The sequence below is a fragment of the Ochotona princeps genome, chromosome 21 (genome assembly GCF_030435755.1).
Source record: "Ochotona princeps isolate mOchPri1 chromosome 21, mOchPri1.hap1, whole genome shotgun sequence".
Taxonomy (NCBI): Eukaryota; Metazoa; Chordata; class Mammalia; order Lagomorpha; family Ochotonidae; genus Ochotona; species Ochotona princeps.
Window position 1 is genome coordinate 33004552 of NC_080852.1, and position 16760 is coordinate 33021311.

At 56.5% G+C, this 16760-nt stretch overlaps 1 protein-coding gene across 3 annotated transcripts in view; it reads right to left on the reverse strand.

The window, feature by feature from the left end:
- SLC41A3 (solute carrier family 41 member 3) overlaps positions 1-16760 on the reverse strand; it is a 34467-nt gene that overhangs the window by 7337 nt on the left and 10370 nt on the right. The window contains exons 2-9 of one of the 3 annotated variants that reach the window (XM_058678611.1): positions 14034-14758; positions 10779-10886; positions 8470-8541; positions 7181-7325; positions 4746-4892; positions 4246-4390; positions 3145-3224; positions 1468-1602 (exon numbers count right to left, since the gene is read on the reverse strand). In XM_058678611.1, the coding sequence (XP_058534594.1) occupies positions 1468-1602; positions 3145-3224; positions 4246-4390; positions 4746-4892; positions 7181-7325; positions 8470-8541; positions 10779-10886; positions 14034-14228 (1027 nt within the window). In that variant the 5' untranslated portion in view covers positions 14229-14758. Of the gene's footprint in view, positions 1-1467; positions 1603-3144; positions 3225-4245; positions 4391-4745; positions 4893-7180; positions 7326-8469; positions 8542-10778; positions 10887-14033; positions 15012-16760 lie in introns of those variants that run through there. The other 2 variants (XM_004581360.2, XM_058678610.1) reach the window with 2 other exon arrangements.

Sequence of the window (16760 nt, forward strand, 5' to 3'; positions counted from 1 at the left end):
CTGAGATGGGAAAAGACAAAAGGAATGGTCTAATCTGCTGGTTCACTCCCTAATGGTCCACAATGGCCAGGGCTCAGACAGGCCAAACTCGGGAGCCAGAAACTCAATCCAGGTCACCCACATGGGCAGCAAGGCATTCCAGCAGTCGAGCCATCCTGGCTGCCTCCCAGGGTCTGCACTCTCTGGAAGTTACAGTCAGGAACACATCTGAGAATCGAGTCCACTCACTGATTTGAGATAGGGATCTCAAACGGTGTCTCGGCTGCTGCACCAAATGCCCACTCCATCACTCTGAGCCTCACCACAGGTGACAACAGCCTCCAGTAATGTGCCAGCAGCCACACCCTAAAGGGCAGCTAAAGGCATCTCCTGGAGCAGAGTGGAGATGACCCGAGAAGTAAAAGGGTAAAAAAACTCCCAACTTGATGATGATGTTGTTGTGATTGTTCTGACTCATGCCAGTTGTTGACCTTGTTTCATGGCTTCTCACTTACGGTAATGTATGGTGATGGAGTACTGGGGTCTGTCATATACAGACGTGGGGGTATAATGGAACATGCATCCCTGCTTCCAGATGAAAGACGGATTCCCAATGAAACTGTTGGACATGTGTAGACAATGCGATGCTGGACTGTCTGACATTGTCTGTATCAACAATGTCGGGATATACTTAAAGAAGAGACTGACGGAATTATGATTCCTTATGAAGGACTACACTGTTGTAAAAATATGGGAAGAATCTGATGAGGGGGTGGGATTTGGGGGGGGGGAATCCCAGTCTATAGAAAATTGTGAAAATAATAATAATATGGGAAGAATCTGATGGGGGGTGGGAGTTGGGGGGGAATCCCAGCCTATAAAAAATTATAAAATAATAATAATAATAATTTCTTAAAAAGTTTCAATTTGGAAAAACAACAGAAAGGTGAAAACGCCTCAAAGGCTCCCGGGGCTCTCAGAACAGACGGCCTTTCCCTTCCTCCAGCCTCCAGCCTCCAGGCCTGCCTGACTGCCTCCTTCTCACCTGCTTGGCCTCAGTGCCCTCCGTCCCCTCCCACTTGTTGTAACTGGGCTATACTGGTGCTTCAGGTCTTCACAGCTGCCAGATGCCTTCCAATCTCCAGGTCTTGGCCCAGATGGCTCCCGCCCGGAGCTCCCTTCCTCCCAGCCCTGCTCATCCAGGGGGAGGAGTGTCCAGGCCCAGGCCTTCCTAACAGCTCTCTTTTCCACTGCACCCTAGGCTCCTGCAGCTTTGGAACATGCCAGAGTGTGTGACTGTGTGTTGACTGGTTTCCTGCACTGGCAGTTCAGCACCTGCTCCCTGGCATACCTGCAATGCGGGATGGGCAGATCCTTGGGAGGACGGGGAGCTGGGGCCTGGCAGGCCATGTGGGTTGTGGTCAGGGCTGCTATAGGTGACCACACACCAGGAGCATGAGCTCCCTGTGCTGTGCACACTGGACCCACCTGAGGTGCAGAAAGTTGAGCATGGATTGGGACAGAATTTTTTCATGCCCAGCGGCAGGACCCCAGGCGTGCTCCGAATGTGCAGGTAGGTGGAGATTCGGCTGGTCTGAATGGCTACCAGGTTGCCGCCAACACCTGCAAAAACACAAAATCAATCTCATTTCCCCTTCCCTCCCATTGGTTTCCGATTTCTACCCCTGAATGTTACGTTCACTTCCTCCAGGAAGGCTTCCTTGATTTATGTCTTAATATCTAACTCCTGCTTGATCACAGATCTTGTTTGGAACCAAAGCATGGGCGGCCCAACCTGGGTAAATGGGGTTCTGAGGTAGGAACTGTGTCACCTTGACAGCTGGTATATCTTAAGATGAGCAAGAGCTACTGGCCAAGCAGCCTCTCAGTGACACCTGTTAGCCGGAGGGGCAGGAACAGACAGGTGTAAAAAGAGCCTGACTGGCTCCTCTCGGCCTCGAGGCCAGAGGACTCAACTACCAATGGGAATTCTGGACAAAACCAAGGAGCTCAGCCCACTGGGACCAGGGCAGGAGGGCTGGGTCATGAGTGGACGAGCTGCCTGGGCTGCCCTGGATGAGGCCAAGGGCAGTCTGTAAACCAAGGATGGCTACAGTTCTATTGTGCTCGGCCTGCATGAGTTTACAGGAGAGAGAGGAGGAAAGAAAACACCTTGAGCTAAAGGGTGGCACTGGCTAACGGCACTGAATCCACACCCCCAGCTTTACCCAGCGAGGCGGCTTGGCCCATCTCTCCCACCAGGCAACCTGGGCTGGGGCTGCCCAGGCAGGTTCCACCCTTCCAGACAAGGACAGTGAGCTACACTGCACCCTACTCCCCACCGCTCCCTACTGCTCTGTAGTCATCTTGCCCTAGTCAAAATGCTTGATGGGCCCCTGAAGGCATCTGTGTTGCCCAATGCTGCTTCTCCCCTCCCCACAATGTTACCCTGCTGTCAGGGTACACGCCTGCCAGGAGCCCTGCTGATGGGTAAGGGTCATGCCAAGGCCCTAGCCAAGCAAAGGGGCAGTGACTTGACCATGCCGTGTTCCTCCCTGACCAAGTCTACATCCAGAGCCTCAGAGGACACCAGACATCAAATCCAATGAGCGGTCTTTAATACAGATGCCCCCTACCCTCAGAGCCTGGGCCTGGCAGGGAGCTGAGGGAATCAGGTGTGAGACAGCAGGCAGGGGATGGGATGGACTGAGGCAAACTGCCACGTCCAGACTATCAACCCAGCACCACCAAGCCTGGATCCTCCAGACTACAGAAATCCACATGCGGACGTGCAAACATCTGAGTTTTTAAAACCAAAATACAAGAGCCAGTTCTGAAGGCCACACTTGGTCTGCAAAGGCCAGCGAGGCCTGGTGCAGTGCTGTGAGCCTCAGGGTTCATGGGTGTTCAGATATACTTGTGCCAGGAGGGTGCACGCCTGCCCTGTGGTGTACCCTGCAGAGTGGGGTGTGAGCCACACAGGCAGGCAGAGCTCCTCCCTGGGTCTCCCCAGCCTGGAAGTCTACCTGGTGCCCACGCTCCCCCATGAGGTGTGCACAGAGTGGGGTGTGAGCAGCATGGAAGTCTACCCAGCTGCCCAGTTGTCGCTCAGGTCCCCTGTTCAGGCCCCACCTGGGGACAGCAGGGACTGCAACCAGCACCTACCACAGATGATGGGTGTGAAGATGGCCATGCCCTTGTACTGCGGCTTAGACGAGGTGTTGCTCAGGATGAGGCCCCCGACGCTAGGGAAAGAGCAGAGGGCAGGCAGGCAGCTGATGAGAACCGACCCCGGGCACAGTCCTGCCTGGCTTCCGGTGCCCTGCGTGCCTTGTCACTCACTACAGAGACTCTCCCGGGCACCCCCTGGCTTTGGCTGCAGTCCACCAATGCTATCTCCACCCTCACAATACTCCCCTAACACCTCAACACCCTAGGGAATGACACAGATGTGGGTAAGGAGTTCAGGAACCTTCCAGATATCCAAGACCCTCAAAAGCAGATCCATTCTGTCTGGGGCTCTGAGTTGGGGAAGACCCAACACCATCACGCACATAGGCACGAGTTCAGCAAAGTCTCGTGGGAGCAGGGCCTGGGTTCAGCTGGGGGCTCTAAATGTCCCACCCACAGTCATGCGGAGAATGGTGAGGGAACAGAGCTGAGGCCTGGGGACCATGGTGAGGGACCTGCATTCAGTCAAGGGTCTGGGCCAGCATGGATGGGGAAAGATGTCATTCCCCTAGAACACATTACAGAGCACAATACAAGGCCCCGGGGTGCTGCTCTGATCTTTCCAGCTCGGACTCTGCATGGTCCCCGGGCTCTGGGCTCTGGGCTCTGGCCACTGCCACCGGCCAGCATTTCTGAGAACAACTCAGGTTAGGGGCTCTGGCTAAACGGAAGTACAGAGGGACTGATGTGGCAGTGCAGAGAGTTAAGCCTGTGCCTGAGATACTGGCATCCCATGAGTGTTGAGCTTCAGATCCAGCTGTGTCCAGGAAAGCAGCAGAAGGTGGCACAGGTGCTTGGGCCACCCATTCCCATGTGCCTGAGACAGATGGAGCTTCAGTTCAGTCTGCTGTTACAACCATTTGTGGGGTGAACCTGCAGGAGAAGCTCTCTTTCAAGTACATAAATCAATCCTGTGAAAATAAGAGCTAAAGCAGCCACGCCTCCGCCGGCTCTTGGGGGTCAGCTGCGGTCTGCAGCAGCAGGCCAGTGGGAAGCTCCATGGCTCCTGGGCCCGGTGCTCACGCTCACACGCACCTGCTGATGACCATGGCCAGGATGATCGGGAACCAGCCGAATTTCAGGATCTCTAAGATGGGTGGGCTCTGCTTGGCGATAAGAACCCACAATGGGATCAGGGCCATGACGCCGACGCACACCAGTGGTATCAGGTACCGACTGTCTACGAGAGAGGGGCACACACAGCTCAGGTGGCCAGGGATGGCTGGGGCTGGGATTGATGAGAATGCGGGCAGGGTGGGGGTAGAGGAGACTGGGTTCCCATATCAGATGTGGGCTAAGATGTTTCTGTCCTCAGTGGTGTAGGGAGGACTGGCTGGCTACACCTTCTAGACACTGCACATATGCAGCCTGGAGCTGCCCAATATCCCTGGGGAGCTGGACTTGCCAGGCGACCTCAGCTCCCTCCGTCACAGAAATGCCTTCAGCCAACACCCCAGGCTCAGTCTTGTGGGAACTGGGAGCCCCAAGTTGCCCCTCAGCCTTGCTGAGTGGCCTATCCCAGGGCCCCTCCTCACCTCTGTGTTTGTAGAAGAAGCTGCTAACCAAGGCCAGGATGGACAGTGTGATGAGGTCTCCCAGGCTGGCTGCGATGGGGGTGGCGATGTTGTCTGGGTTGACCCCGAACTTTCGAGCACCAATCACGATGCAAACCATGAGCAGTCCTGGGGAGAGAAGGGGTCAGGGGGGATCAGGCCCGAGCGAGCCAGCCGCCACGGCGAAGGTGCACAGGCAGTGGGGCACAGGACCAGCCAGGCGGCCAGGAGCTGTTCATCAGCAGGTTCCTGCCCACACAAGCCTGCACGGTGAGCCAGGCCATCCAGGTCCCCGAGTTTCTCCTGTGGATGTGAGGACTGTGGGGTCTGGGTTGGCAGGGAGGTGGAGTCCACTTGGTGAATGGGGCACATGAAGGGTATCGAGGGGTAGCCCAATAGCAACAACATCTTGGGCAGGGCAGGAGACCCCTGGGGGCCCACCTCACCCAGAACCACAGATGTGGCACTCAGGGCCTCACACTGCATGGACAATTGCCCCATGGATGCCGTGGGTGGTGGCAACTTCTGGGGGCTGAGTGTGTGGCTTCCTGAGCTTGTCAGGGTCCTCTGGGCAATGCGTACCAAGAAGGACCCAGCCACGTGAGAGATCTGTCAGAGCCAGAACCAGATGGAAGCTGGGGAGAGCCGAGAGGGACAGGTGGGCCTGGGGGCAGGCAGAGGGCAGGAAGCGATGAACAACAGACCCATGCTGCACTGTGATGCCACGTGGCCTCAGGCACCCACAGGCATTTCACACCTTGGCAGCTTGGCACTGGGGAGCAGTACTTGGCCTTGGAGTGCAGGCAGAAGTGGGTCTCAGGCTGCCACAACCAGGAGACCCAAGGGGTGTGTCTCCACGGCTGCCAGGCCTCCTCTCCACTCTGACAGTGTGTGGGAAATCACTGCCAATGCCCCCTTGCCCCAGGATCCTGGAACTCTAGCCAACCAGCCTCAATTCAGCGCCACCTGCCAGGCTGAGCCCTCTCTGGTGACAAGGCCGCAGGACCCCCACCTCCCTCGTGAACACCAACTCTACAAGAATTCAGGTTTGTATAGCTGAGCTGGGGGACAATCCTGCAGTAAGCACACACTGGGAACACTTGCGAACACTTGAGTGTCACAAGTGAGCCACGCATGTTTTGGAACGTCTGGAATGCCACAGATGAAGTCCACGCTACTGATCTTCACCCTGCCTTGGAGCCTCCGTGTCTCCATTTGGGGAGATAGCGGTGGTGTTCTTGGAGAGACTTGACCAAGACCAGCCTTGTGGTCCCCTAGGTGGCAATGCAGCCCCCTCCTGTTGGTTAACCCTTGGGTCCCAGCCTTTGACCAGACCCAGACTTGACGTCTGTGTGCACGCAGGGGCCATGACCTAGAGCAGGCCTCAGCATATAGTCTGACCAGAGAAACGCAGTCTGACACCTTGCACTCCTCTTCTGGGCCCCTGACCTGCTCTGTGGAGCACAGGATAGCTGCCATGAGCTTGTGCTGCAGCAGCAGTGGACATGCCTATGGCCAGGGGAAACCCACTCATGCAGAAACAAGCACCTAAGGCAATGAACCCAGAACCTCCATGCTTAAAGATGCCACCGAACCGGCCCAGAGCAGATGTCAGGGACCACTGCATCACGCGTGCATGGAGTGGATCTTGGGGAGGCCAAGGTCTGCCTACCTCTCTTTCTACCTATGCAGACACCAAGGCAAGTGCCCATGGCCAGTCAGGCCGCAGAAGCAGCAGGTGGAGGAGTGTGGGTGTTGCCCTCCCGCCTGGGAAGAGCTGACCTTGGACTGGGGAGGTGAGACAGAAACACCAAGAAGCAGTCCAATGGTGTCAGCTTGTGTGGGTGCAGGGAGGGGGAACAGCACTGTTGTGGGTGCTGAGTTAGGGGCTCAGAGGGGGTGTGGGCGTACAATGAGATTTTGGGGGTAGGGCCCTCATGAGGGAGAGCAGGACAGTCTAAGACTGGGCCCCAGGGAGTGTCCCCTTCCACTTCCCTATATGGAGGGACACAAGGAAGCAGCAACGGGATGCAGGCCACTGATCATGGTCACTTCTCTGCCAGACCTGAGGGCATGAGGTCTGCGGGACCCTACGTCATTACTGCCTGTCAGATCTCTCTCAAGAAGGGAATCGAAGCTTCCATCCAGGCTTGCCCTCAGGCCGCAGGCCCCAGAGCCTGGCATGGGCCTGTATAAAGGCCTGTACATGGTACCCAGGTTACCCAGGGAAAGCCTGGCAGGTTGCCTACTGTTTGCAGGGTCAAGACCAGGGAGGTAGCAGTTCCATGGGCACACGCCCTGCCTAGAAGCCCACATGCAGGCCCTGTAGCAGGAAGCCTGGATCCCTCACAAATCCAGGAACCAGAGACAAACACGCAACTCAGGGGCCTGAGGTTGTGGGGGAGGCCACAGCTTACCAAGGGCCAGGGCCGCGATGAAGGCAGTGATGACACTGCTGGCACACAGTAGCTCCACAGGTGCCAGGTCCAGCTCCTTCCGGGACACAGCACCCAGCAGCAGGGCAGCCACAGCAGCTAGGAGCCCCACGACAGTGGCCTGAACCTGTCGAGCACAAGTCAGCAACATGAGAGAGGGACCCCTTGGCCAGGGCTGCTCCTATCCTTTCCCAGGAAAGCTGGGCCCGCCTGGGTCCTTGTCCCATCTCTACCCCTGGAAACATGCCTTTGGCTGTGATTGGTCCATGTGCCTTACAATCCAGTGCCTCTTTCAGAGAGACATTTGCATATGTGTACAGAGCAAGGCAAAGGTTACAGAACTTTTTATGTTTCGAAAAACAAGGGAGCAGGCGTTTAGCCTATTGGGTAAGACACCTGTGTCCCACGTTGGATGACCTAGTTTCTATTTCTGGCTCCAACTCTGAACTCCAGCTTCCTGCTAATGCAGATTCTGAGAGGAGGGGTGAGTAAGTGGGTTCCTGGCACCCATGTGGGGGACCCAGCTTTCACTGTCAGCTCCCAACTTCAGTTCTGGCCAGGCTCCAGCCCGTCTCTAGTCTCTGTGGGAATCTGGAGAGTAAACCCACAGAGATGCTCTGACTGAAATCTGAAAAATATTTTTTTTAAATCCCCAGAAAATCATATACAGATATGATATTTTGAAATACGGTGCTTCAATAACTTCGTGGAAAGTGTAATTTAAAGGTAAGTTGTATTTTGGTGCAAAAGAACTGAGAAGCCACATTTTAAAATATTATCTATGCCACAAACTACACACACAGAGACGCAAAAACACACAGAGTCCGGAATCTTCCATTCACTTGCTCACTCTCCAAACGGCTACCACAGCCAAGGCTGGGCCAGGCCAAAGACAAGAGGCAGGGTCCCCGGCACAGGCGACGGGGCTCAAGCAGGAAGCTGGGTCAAGAATCGAGGCAGGGACTCCAGCCTGCTCTGCCATACAGATGCCATGCTTGTCTAACTCACTGTACCACAAAGCCAGCCAACGAGTCCTCCTGAACAAGCCAGTTTCTGAAAGGGTTCGCCAGACAAAAAGGGCGTCGGAGCTGGGGACCCTCAGGTTCCAGCAGAGCCCTTTCCTTTGGGCATGCTTGACAGATGTGGGGCATATAGAGGTGGCCCACCCACCCTCAAAGCTCCCTCCAGGGTGCAGGGACAGGCTCCAGCAGCCTTCAAGCGTCCCCTGCCCCCCCCCCCAGCTCACCCCTAGACACTGAGATGAGCCTCACCTGCACAAGGGCCAGGTTGCTGCCAATGAGTCTGTGTCTCTCCTGGGGGTTGTCAATCTGTCCTGTGTTAGCCTAGGAGGGACAGCAAAGGACAAACAGGGCTCTGGCAGGGTACAAAGCTGGCGCCACCTCTTCCAGGACAGGCAGCCTCTTGTGTGAGAGAGACAGACAGACACACACACACACCCCAGTTCTCAGCTGGAGCTCCCTTCTCTAGTGGGGAGGGGACTTTTGAACCACGACCCCCCCCCCACACGTGTGAATTTAAAACACAGCAGAACCCAGGCTGCCAGGAAGTTCAAGGTCATCTTAGACTCTCCAGCCTGGGAGGCCTTCTGCTGTGTGGCTAGGTCTTTGCCCAATTGCCCCCAATTCCCTTCTGTTTCCTCCAGCAACACCTGGCTCCAAAGACCACAACCTCTGCCAAAACATCCCATGTTGGGAATGTATCTAAGTCCTTCTTCTCTTAGAATTAAAAAAAAAATAGAAATATAAATTTTCTCTTTCTAATATGGTAGCTGCCTCCAAACTCCACTTGCAAGCCAGAGTCAAGAAAAAACTAAGAAAAAATATACCCACTCCCCTTTTACACCGAGGTTGTTCATGGTCCCAAACTTCAAAGAAAGAAGCATAAAAGCGCAGCTCTCACCACCAAACTTGATCACTACTTTTCTTTCTACCGCAAGAGGGGTTTTGTTCTCTTGGCTTCCTATGCCTGGCATCCAGGCATATGTAGCTGTGGCATGCCTCTGACTGCTCTAGCTGGAGTGCAGGGGCTGCGATCCGACCCCAGTGTGGGGTGGGGATGACATGGGGCACAAGGTGGTGGCGGGGGAGCAGAGCCCGTGGCCAGCAGGCGAAGACGGTGTGCAGAGCTGCGCAGTGGGGGAGTGGGGAGACCCCCAAGTCTACGGTTCTGCTTCTCATTTTCTGTTCGTCCACCTGCTTGAGCCTCGGCCATGCTTTCATCACATTCCAGCTCCCTGCCAATGCACACCCAGGGAGGCAGCACAGTGGCTCACATCTTTAGGTCCTGCCACCTATGTGGGACCTAGCATTGGGTTCCCAGCTCTCGGCTCTGGCGTGACACAGCCTTGGCTGGCATGAGGGGGAGAGGGAGATGCAGTGAGGTGGTGACTAAGTATATGGGAGACCTGTCTGTCTCCCCACGCCTTTCAAATAAATAAAAATTCCTCAAATATTCTTTTAAGAAAAGGCATTAAATGAAAGCTCTGAATCCTCCACGGTCCAGAATACTACCAAGTAACACGCACCTGCATGTGTGTGTGCATGAACACGTATGCATGGGGCTGGATTGTGTAGAGCCTCAGTGTCCTGCGAAGCTTCTACATGATCCAGCTCCATGTGTTAACTTTTTCTCTTGCTGTGGAGACAAATGTAGCAGCCTAAAGAAACAGAAATCTGCCCTCTCTCAGCTCTGCTAACCACCATGAGGACCACAGGAGGTGAGAGTCCAGCCCCCTGTGGAGCCCCAGGGGAGGAGCGGTCTCCTGGCCCTTGTCCAGCCTGCCCTGCACTCCAAGGCCAGGGGCAGAGCACGTGCCCTCCCAGGCTGTGCTTCTGCCACCTGCCCTGTATTCTGGCATTGCCCCCTCCCCGCCAATTTGCAAGGCTCCCATGGATGCTCCAAGGGACATAGTCACAACCAAGATCCACAAGGTAACCACATTTGTAAAGCCCCTTCTCCCTGTGAGGCCACAAGCACAGGCCCCAGGGATTGGGGTCTGTGCTCGTCTGGAGGCCTCTGCAGCTCCCTACAGTCACCCTTCTCCAGCACCATGGCCAAGCGCTTCGTCTGTCCCCCTCCCTCAGCTGTGACACTTACCCAGCGAGCAAGAGAGCAGAAGGAGAAGGCACTGGGAAGGGGTGTGTAGAGTGACCCTGGGAACTGTGCTGGTCCAAGCCCAGAGTAGGGCACCCCAGGGACAGGACAGCCAGGAGCAGTCTGGGAAAGCTTCAAACTCAGCCCAGCTCCTCCATGAAACCTCCCTCAGGCCCACGCTGCTCACCAAGGCTGCTGTGTGACTGTGTGCTAGGGCTGGGCCAGGTCTGTGCACAGACTCGGGGCAACACGGGGCATGCACTGTCAGTCAATGGCCCTGAGAGAGAAGCTAGGGGCACCTGGGGCTGGGCATGGACCCCAGCAGAGAGGGGACCAGCGACAGCACCCCCAGGCAGGGTATAACAACCTCAACTTTTCCCAAGAGCCCAGCCCACCCAGTGCAATCACAGTGGGCAGACAGGTGGTAGCAACACAGCACCCATGAGGGCGGCCAGGGTCAACTTACAGCCGTGGAGAGTCGCGAGGCCAGTGTCATCTCGAGGTTCCCCTTCAGGCCCACGAGGGGCGGAACCAGCGTCAGCAGGTCTTTCACCTCCTGAAACACGGGCCAGTGCTGGGAGAGAAGGAAGGAGAGACAGAGCCGGTGTTCCCACTGGCCTCTCTGGAAGTGTCCAGAGGACCCTCAGCCAGTTCCTTCTTATGCTCGAGATGCAGGCAGGGCTGGGCAGTCCCTGCCATGGCTCTAAATGGGACACGATGAGTCAGCATCCATGGCCTCAGGCAGGTCCCCAATGCTTCTGGCCCTAGGGAGCGGGAAATCCGAGGGGGGCCTTATCAAGGTGCACTGGCCACCCGCTGACCAAGCCTGCCACCTTGCTGCAGACACTGCAGTGTGTCTGTGTGACACGGAGATGCTGAGCACTGCAGAGATGCAAATGAGTTACTGGTTTCCAAGCTGAGCGGGGCAAGGGTGGAGCATGCCCATGAACTGGGGGATGCGGTGACCCCTGGCAGGTCCAGCTGGGGCTGCAGAGTGGCACTGACTGCCAATGTCATGGCCCGCAACCCTCTGTTGCTGGGCAGTGTGGCTGAAAGTTAGGGTCAGAGGAATCTGCCGGAAAGAGGTCCACAGTCTCCATCGGACATCAATGAAAATAAAGCCACCCAATGAAAGGGATGCGTGTTTAAGACAACAACAACAGCAACTCTACAATTACACTGCAGCTCACAATCAGTTTTTGAAATTCCTCATCAGATCTGGCTCACTGCTTTTCTCTGCCAGGGTTAGCAGCTCTCCTAGCTGCTGAAGTCCCAACGTGCACCTGTCCACATGTCCTCAAGGGGGAGCTGGAGAGCCAATTACACCTGACCAAGCAGGGACAAGGTGTCCTGCTCTTTTGTGATCTGCCAAAGGAAGATGATCCACTGGGCCCTCAGCTTCTTCCCCAACCTCCCCTGTGGAGCAGAGAGCCTTCCAGCGCTGCCTGCTCCTGGAATGTGAAACAACAGCAGGCGAGGAGGTATGGCCCTTTTTGGTGCCCCAGCCACGCTCACACTGTTCTCTGTCCTACCCTCCTCTGTCCCACACTCTCGACACACAGGACACAGTGGCCATCATACATGCACTCCCACGGTGGGCCCTGGGATGGCTCGCACACATCCCGGCCCTCTCCCTGCCCACATACGAAATTTCAAGTCAGAACAAACTGCTCTGAACCTCCTCCGCACTGGGGACCTCAACCCCCAGCCCAAGTCCAGGTCCCCAAGCCAGATGGTCCCTGCCCCTCCAACTCCTGCCCCCAGCCCTCCATGCCCAGGTCCTCCCAGTCCTACACCAGTCTCTCCAATGGCTCATGTCAACCTTTTTAAAAACATTATCTATATGTATGTAGTTAAGAAAGAGAAGGAGTTCCGATACTCCAGTTCACTCCCCAAAGGCCCACAACAACCAGAGCTAGCTGGGGCCAAAGTCAGGCGCCCAGGGGACTCAATCCAGGACTCTCATGAGAGTGACAGGGACCCAAGTACTCCACACACCACTTGCTGCCTCCCCAGGTGCATGCATGAGTGGGAAGCTGGAATGGGGAGCAGAGCTGGGACCACCACCCGAAATTCCGATCTGCGTCCGTCACTGCAGCCCGCGGAGTGCTGACCACCACCTTCACCCTGATGCTCCATCTTCCACTCTCTATTCTTCCCGCAACATGGGCCTCCGGGCTGGAGCTATCTTCCTCCTGCACACCCAGGGTTACCTCCCCAAGAGGCGCCCCGCCTTCTCCATGCAGCCCTGTCTGTCAACGAGAGGCCTCAACAGTGTGCTGGGGAGGGGACTATGACACCCTGAGGTCCCTTCTCCATGTAGGTGGTTGCATGCCTCAGTGTAAGCGGTAACATGGCTCTGCCCAGTAACATGGCAGAGGTCGGGCCTGTATCACGCAGCCGTTGTCAACAGGGACCAGCTGAGCTCCTTCCCCAAAAACTGCACACGCTTAGAGATGGGTTCATCAAAGAGAGGAGCAAGTGAAAGTGGTGTCCACCAGGACTGGTGACCCCAGAAGTAGGCAGTAGAGCACACATGCACACGGAGGAAATGTGGGAGAGCATGGGCGGGGGGAGCAGAGACCCCCATCTCTAAGCCCGAAGAGCCACAGCTGGCCACACGTCCATCTCCGTGCCTGGGGAAGACTCAATTCCATAATGCAGCTGGGGCCACTTGGTTACACAGCTATGAATATGGGGAAAATGTGGGGTGCTGGGAACCCCGGGGACTGAGCAGGACAGAGCTGTCAAGCCTCAGGACTTCCTTGGGAGGACTGACCTGCCCTTGTTTAAGTGAACTTTTCTGTGCCTTGCAGCCAAAGCCAAGACCCCCACTGATGGCTCCAGTGTTACCACTGCTATCTCAGAGCCTCCTCAGGTCCCCTCCCTCTGGCCTCACTCCTCTCACTGTACTGGACTGTCCACCCTGTCCTACCCTCTCTTGTCTCCTGAATTCACCTGATATGAGGTCACCATAACGCTGAGATCCTGCATGCGCCCCTGCATGCGCCCCTGCAGCAGCACCATGGTCATGGGGGCTGGCCCCCAAGTGGGGCTGAGCCCTTGCAGCAACCACAGATCTTTCACTCAGGGGTGCTGGATGAGGCTGTGGCCTCCAGGCTCTTCCACGTCTGAATTGGAGCGACGCCAAGGCAGTTACGGAGAAGGCCTTTAGCCTTATGTTTCCCAGTTCTTCCAAAACAACATGATGACTCAACCATGCAAGCGGACGTGGACAGAGCAGGCATGCCTCATGGATTCAGCCACACCACCAGAGCCAAGCCCAGGATGCACGCATTCCGCAAGGAGTAGCCGCCGTCACAGACGCTGGCTCCCCGGGGCACTGGACAGGGTTCTGTATTGTGTCCTCCCTCCAGCAGCCACACAGGGTCTCAGGAGGGACCTGCCCATCTCCCCAGAGACCACAACCCTCACTACAGACCCCCAGCTGGGAGCAGCAGTCCCTGCCTGATGAGCCCGTAGCATTGGGAGGGAAGTAGATGGAGCACCCTGGGAAGACGGGGCTCCTGCAGCGACCCTTTGGGGAGCACTGTCAGGATTTTGGTTCTTCTGTGACACTCAGGGTCCTAGACTCTGGGAGGACCCTTCTCCCAGCCCCCACAGACACCCAGAACTTCCGGGGAAGCCAGGCTGGGTTTGGCTGCTGCCCCATCTGGGGAGCTGGGTGACCCTGGTTCCTGCCCCAGTCGCCTGTACACACCTGCACGTTGTTCATCACCAGGCCGGCCATCATCATGCCCAGGGCAGACAGCAGGACGGGCACCAGGACCTGACACGTCATGGTGAAGAAGGTCTCGGGGAGGACCCCGTGGGGACAGCGGATGACCTCACAGCTGAAGCCTCGCAGCTTCTTGTTCTGGAAGTGGAACTTGAGGTTCAGCTGGGTGACCACCATGGTGGTGCTGGCAGTCACATTCCCAGGGCAGGACGCCAAGCCGAGGCCTGTCTCGCTCACACCAGGACGCTCTTCAAAGATGTTCACACAGATTGGGGCTTCCCGGGAAGCTGTCAGAAGCCTTGTGCTTGCAGAGGGTCCTGGTGGACCCTCAGCCAAGGGCCAGAGCGAAGGAGAGAGGCAGAAAGGCCAGCGTGCTGAAGAGACACGGCCAGCCTTTGTTGTCCACAGCCCCGGGGCAGGTGCTCCTCGGGGAGTGGCTGCCCGCCTGCCGAGGGAGGTTCACTGTCCCTTGGCGGTGACCTTGACAGTGTCCAGCAGCCCAGCCCACACAGGATCAGCCTGCATAGAAACCGAGCCCACGTAGGCCTGACCTTGGGGAGCACCCACGCGGGCTCTGCACACGTATTCTGGGCAGTTCTGCTCTTGGCATTGAAGGGCTCAGCAGGTCTCACTCTGGAGGCTCCCCCTCCTCGGGCCAGCTCCACGGGCCTTCAGCTTTCTGCTTCAAGGTCAAGGAATTGGCTGGCCTGCAGAAGGAAGCCACGGCCCGCAGTCACCTCGACTGCCATGTCCGGGGAGGGGCTCATGGCCATGGGGAGGGGCTCTGCTCACAGGAGACACAGCCCCGTTGTCCCAGCCGGCTGGGAAGGTCACAACAGCTCTGCAGAGCAGCCCCTGCCCAGAGCAGTGCCCTTTGACCTCAAGGGATTCTATTGTTGGCTGCGTCCCCTGTGTATTCCATAGGTGCCAGAAATAGAATGTTGGAGCTTAAGGGCCGGTGGGAGCAGCTGGGAGCAAGCATCGAAGGCCACGGACAGCCAAAGCCCACAGCGCACGACCACTGAGCCTGGAGGTGCCTGCCTGCTCCCAGGCCTCTCCTCCAGCCCTTTAACTAGGCTCTCCTCTGCCAGCCTTTGCCACGTTCATGTCCAAACCACACAGAGCCTCCTGATCTCTGGCAAGGTGAGCCACACCTCCCACAAACTCCAGTAAATGCCCCCCAGATCCCTTGGCATTCCTCTCACTGCACCCTGCATCGTCTCACTCGACAGACATGCTGAAGCCATTGCGAGGGACCAGACGTGACAGGCCGCCACCCCCACGCCCCACTCCTCCCACCTCCAGCACTCCTCCCACTGTGAATCGGTGTTCCTGACCTTGTCCTTCATGCTGTGACCACCTGGCTGGCAGGGGGGGCCAGCCAACAGCCCATGCGAAGACTGTGGCCACCAGCCCATCTGCTGGGCCCCGCCACGGCAGACGCTGCACAGGGCACAGCAGCCGCTGTGTGGAGCCCTATCCGATGGCAGCCCTGTGGTCATGAGCAACGATTGGCTTCCAGCAAGCCTCCACCCCACCCTTGATTTTGCTTATCTCCCGTGTGCCAGCAACTTCCCTCTGCAGCCAGGCCCCTGTCCTGAGCTTTCAGACCCTCTTGTGGAAGGCCAAGTCCCCCAAACCTAACAGTTTTTCATGGTCATTTCTTCCAAAATCTCCCGCCCCTAGCTCTCAGTCTCTGTGCTTGCCTCCCTCAACCCCTGGCCACTGCAACCCCACCCTCATCCCCTGCCCGCAGCACCAGGCTGCCATATCACCATGACCCTCGTCACTGCCAACCCATCTTCTCACCAAAGCCAAATCTCAATCTCAATCTCTCTCTCTCACTGTAACTCTAACTTTCAAATAAGTAAATAAATCTTTAGAAAAAAAAAGAGGTGTTTGAAGTGCTTCAGAATCCAGAAAGGTACATACAGACACCTTGGTGGGGGGGTCTTCTCTTTTTCCGGTACAAATATCCAAATGAGCCTATCCCAGGAGCTGGTGTTGACGCATGGCGGGTCAAGCCCCTGCTGGGAATACCAGCACCCATACTAAGTGCCAGGGCAGGCCTGTGAGCTAGAGGTGTGATTGGCGCCTCCCAGTTTTGCAGCTAATCATAAAAAGGAAAATGTGAAGATGGTCTGTGCTGAGGGCTCTGAAGGAACCCTAGGAGTAATGAGAGTGGATTCAACCACATGTGAACACTTCACTTGCAAGGCTGGATAGACAGACGGATGCACAGATAAGTTAGTGGGTGGGTAGATAAATGGATAGGTGAGTGGTTGGACAGGTGGATAAATGGACGGACAAATGGATGGTTAGTGGGTGGATGGACATACAGATGAATGGATGTTTTCTTTACAGCAGTCTATGTTTCTCAAGGCCATTCCACATTCAATCAATGGACTCTCCAAATACCCTTAGCATGCTCACCCAGCATCACAGGCAGGTGGGCACTGGAGGCCTAAGACCCTCACTCCAGACACGCAGCACGGATTCTCCCCCTCTCCGCCTGTCACCATGGCATCAGCCACAGTTTAGATCAGTTTGATCCAGCGGGGCCTGAGTCAGTAGAAGGCCAAGAGACCTGGACTGTCTGAGGCCTGAGGAGGGCACTGCAGTCGTGGACAGCTGCAAGGCAGGTTCATCCTGCCTGGCCCGAGGGCTCTGGCTGTGGAACCTAGGTAGCCAGAGCCCGGCCACCCAAGC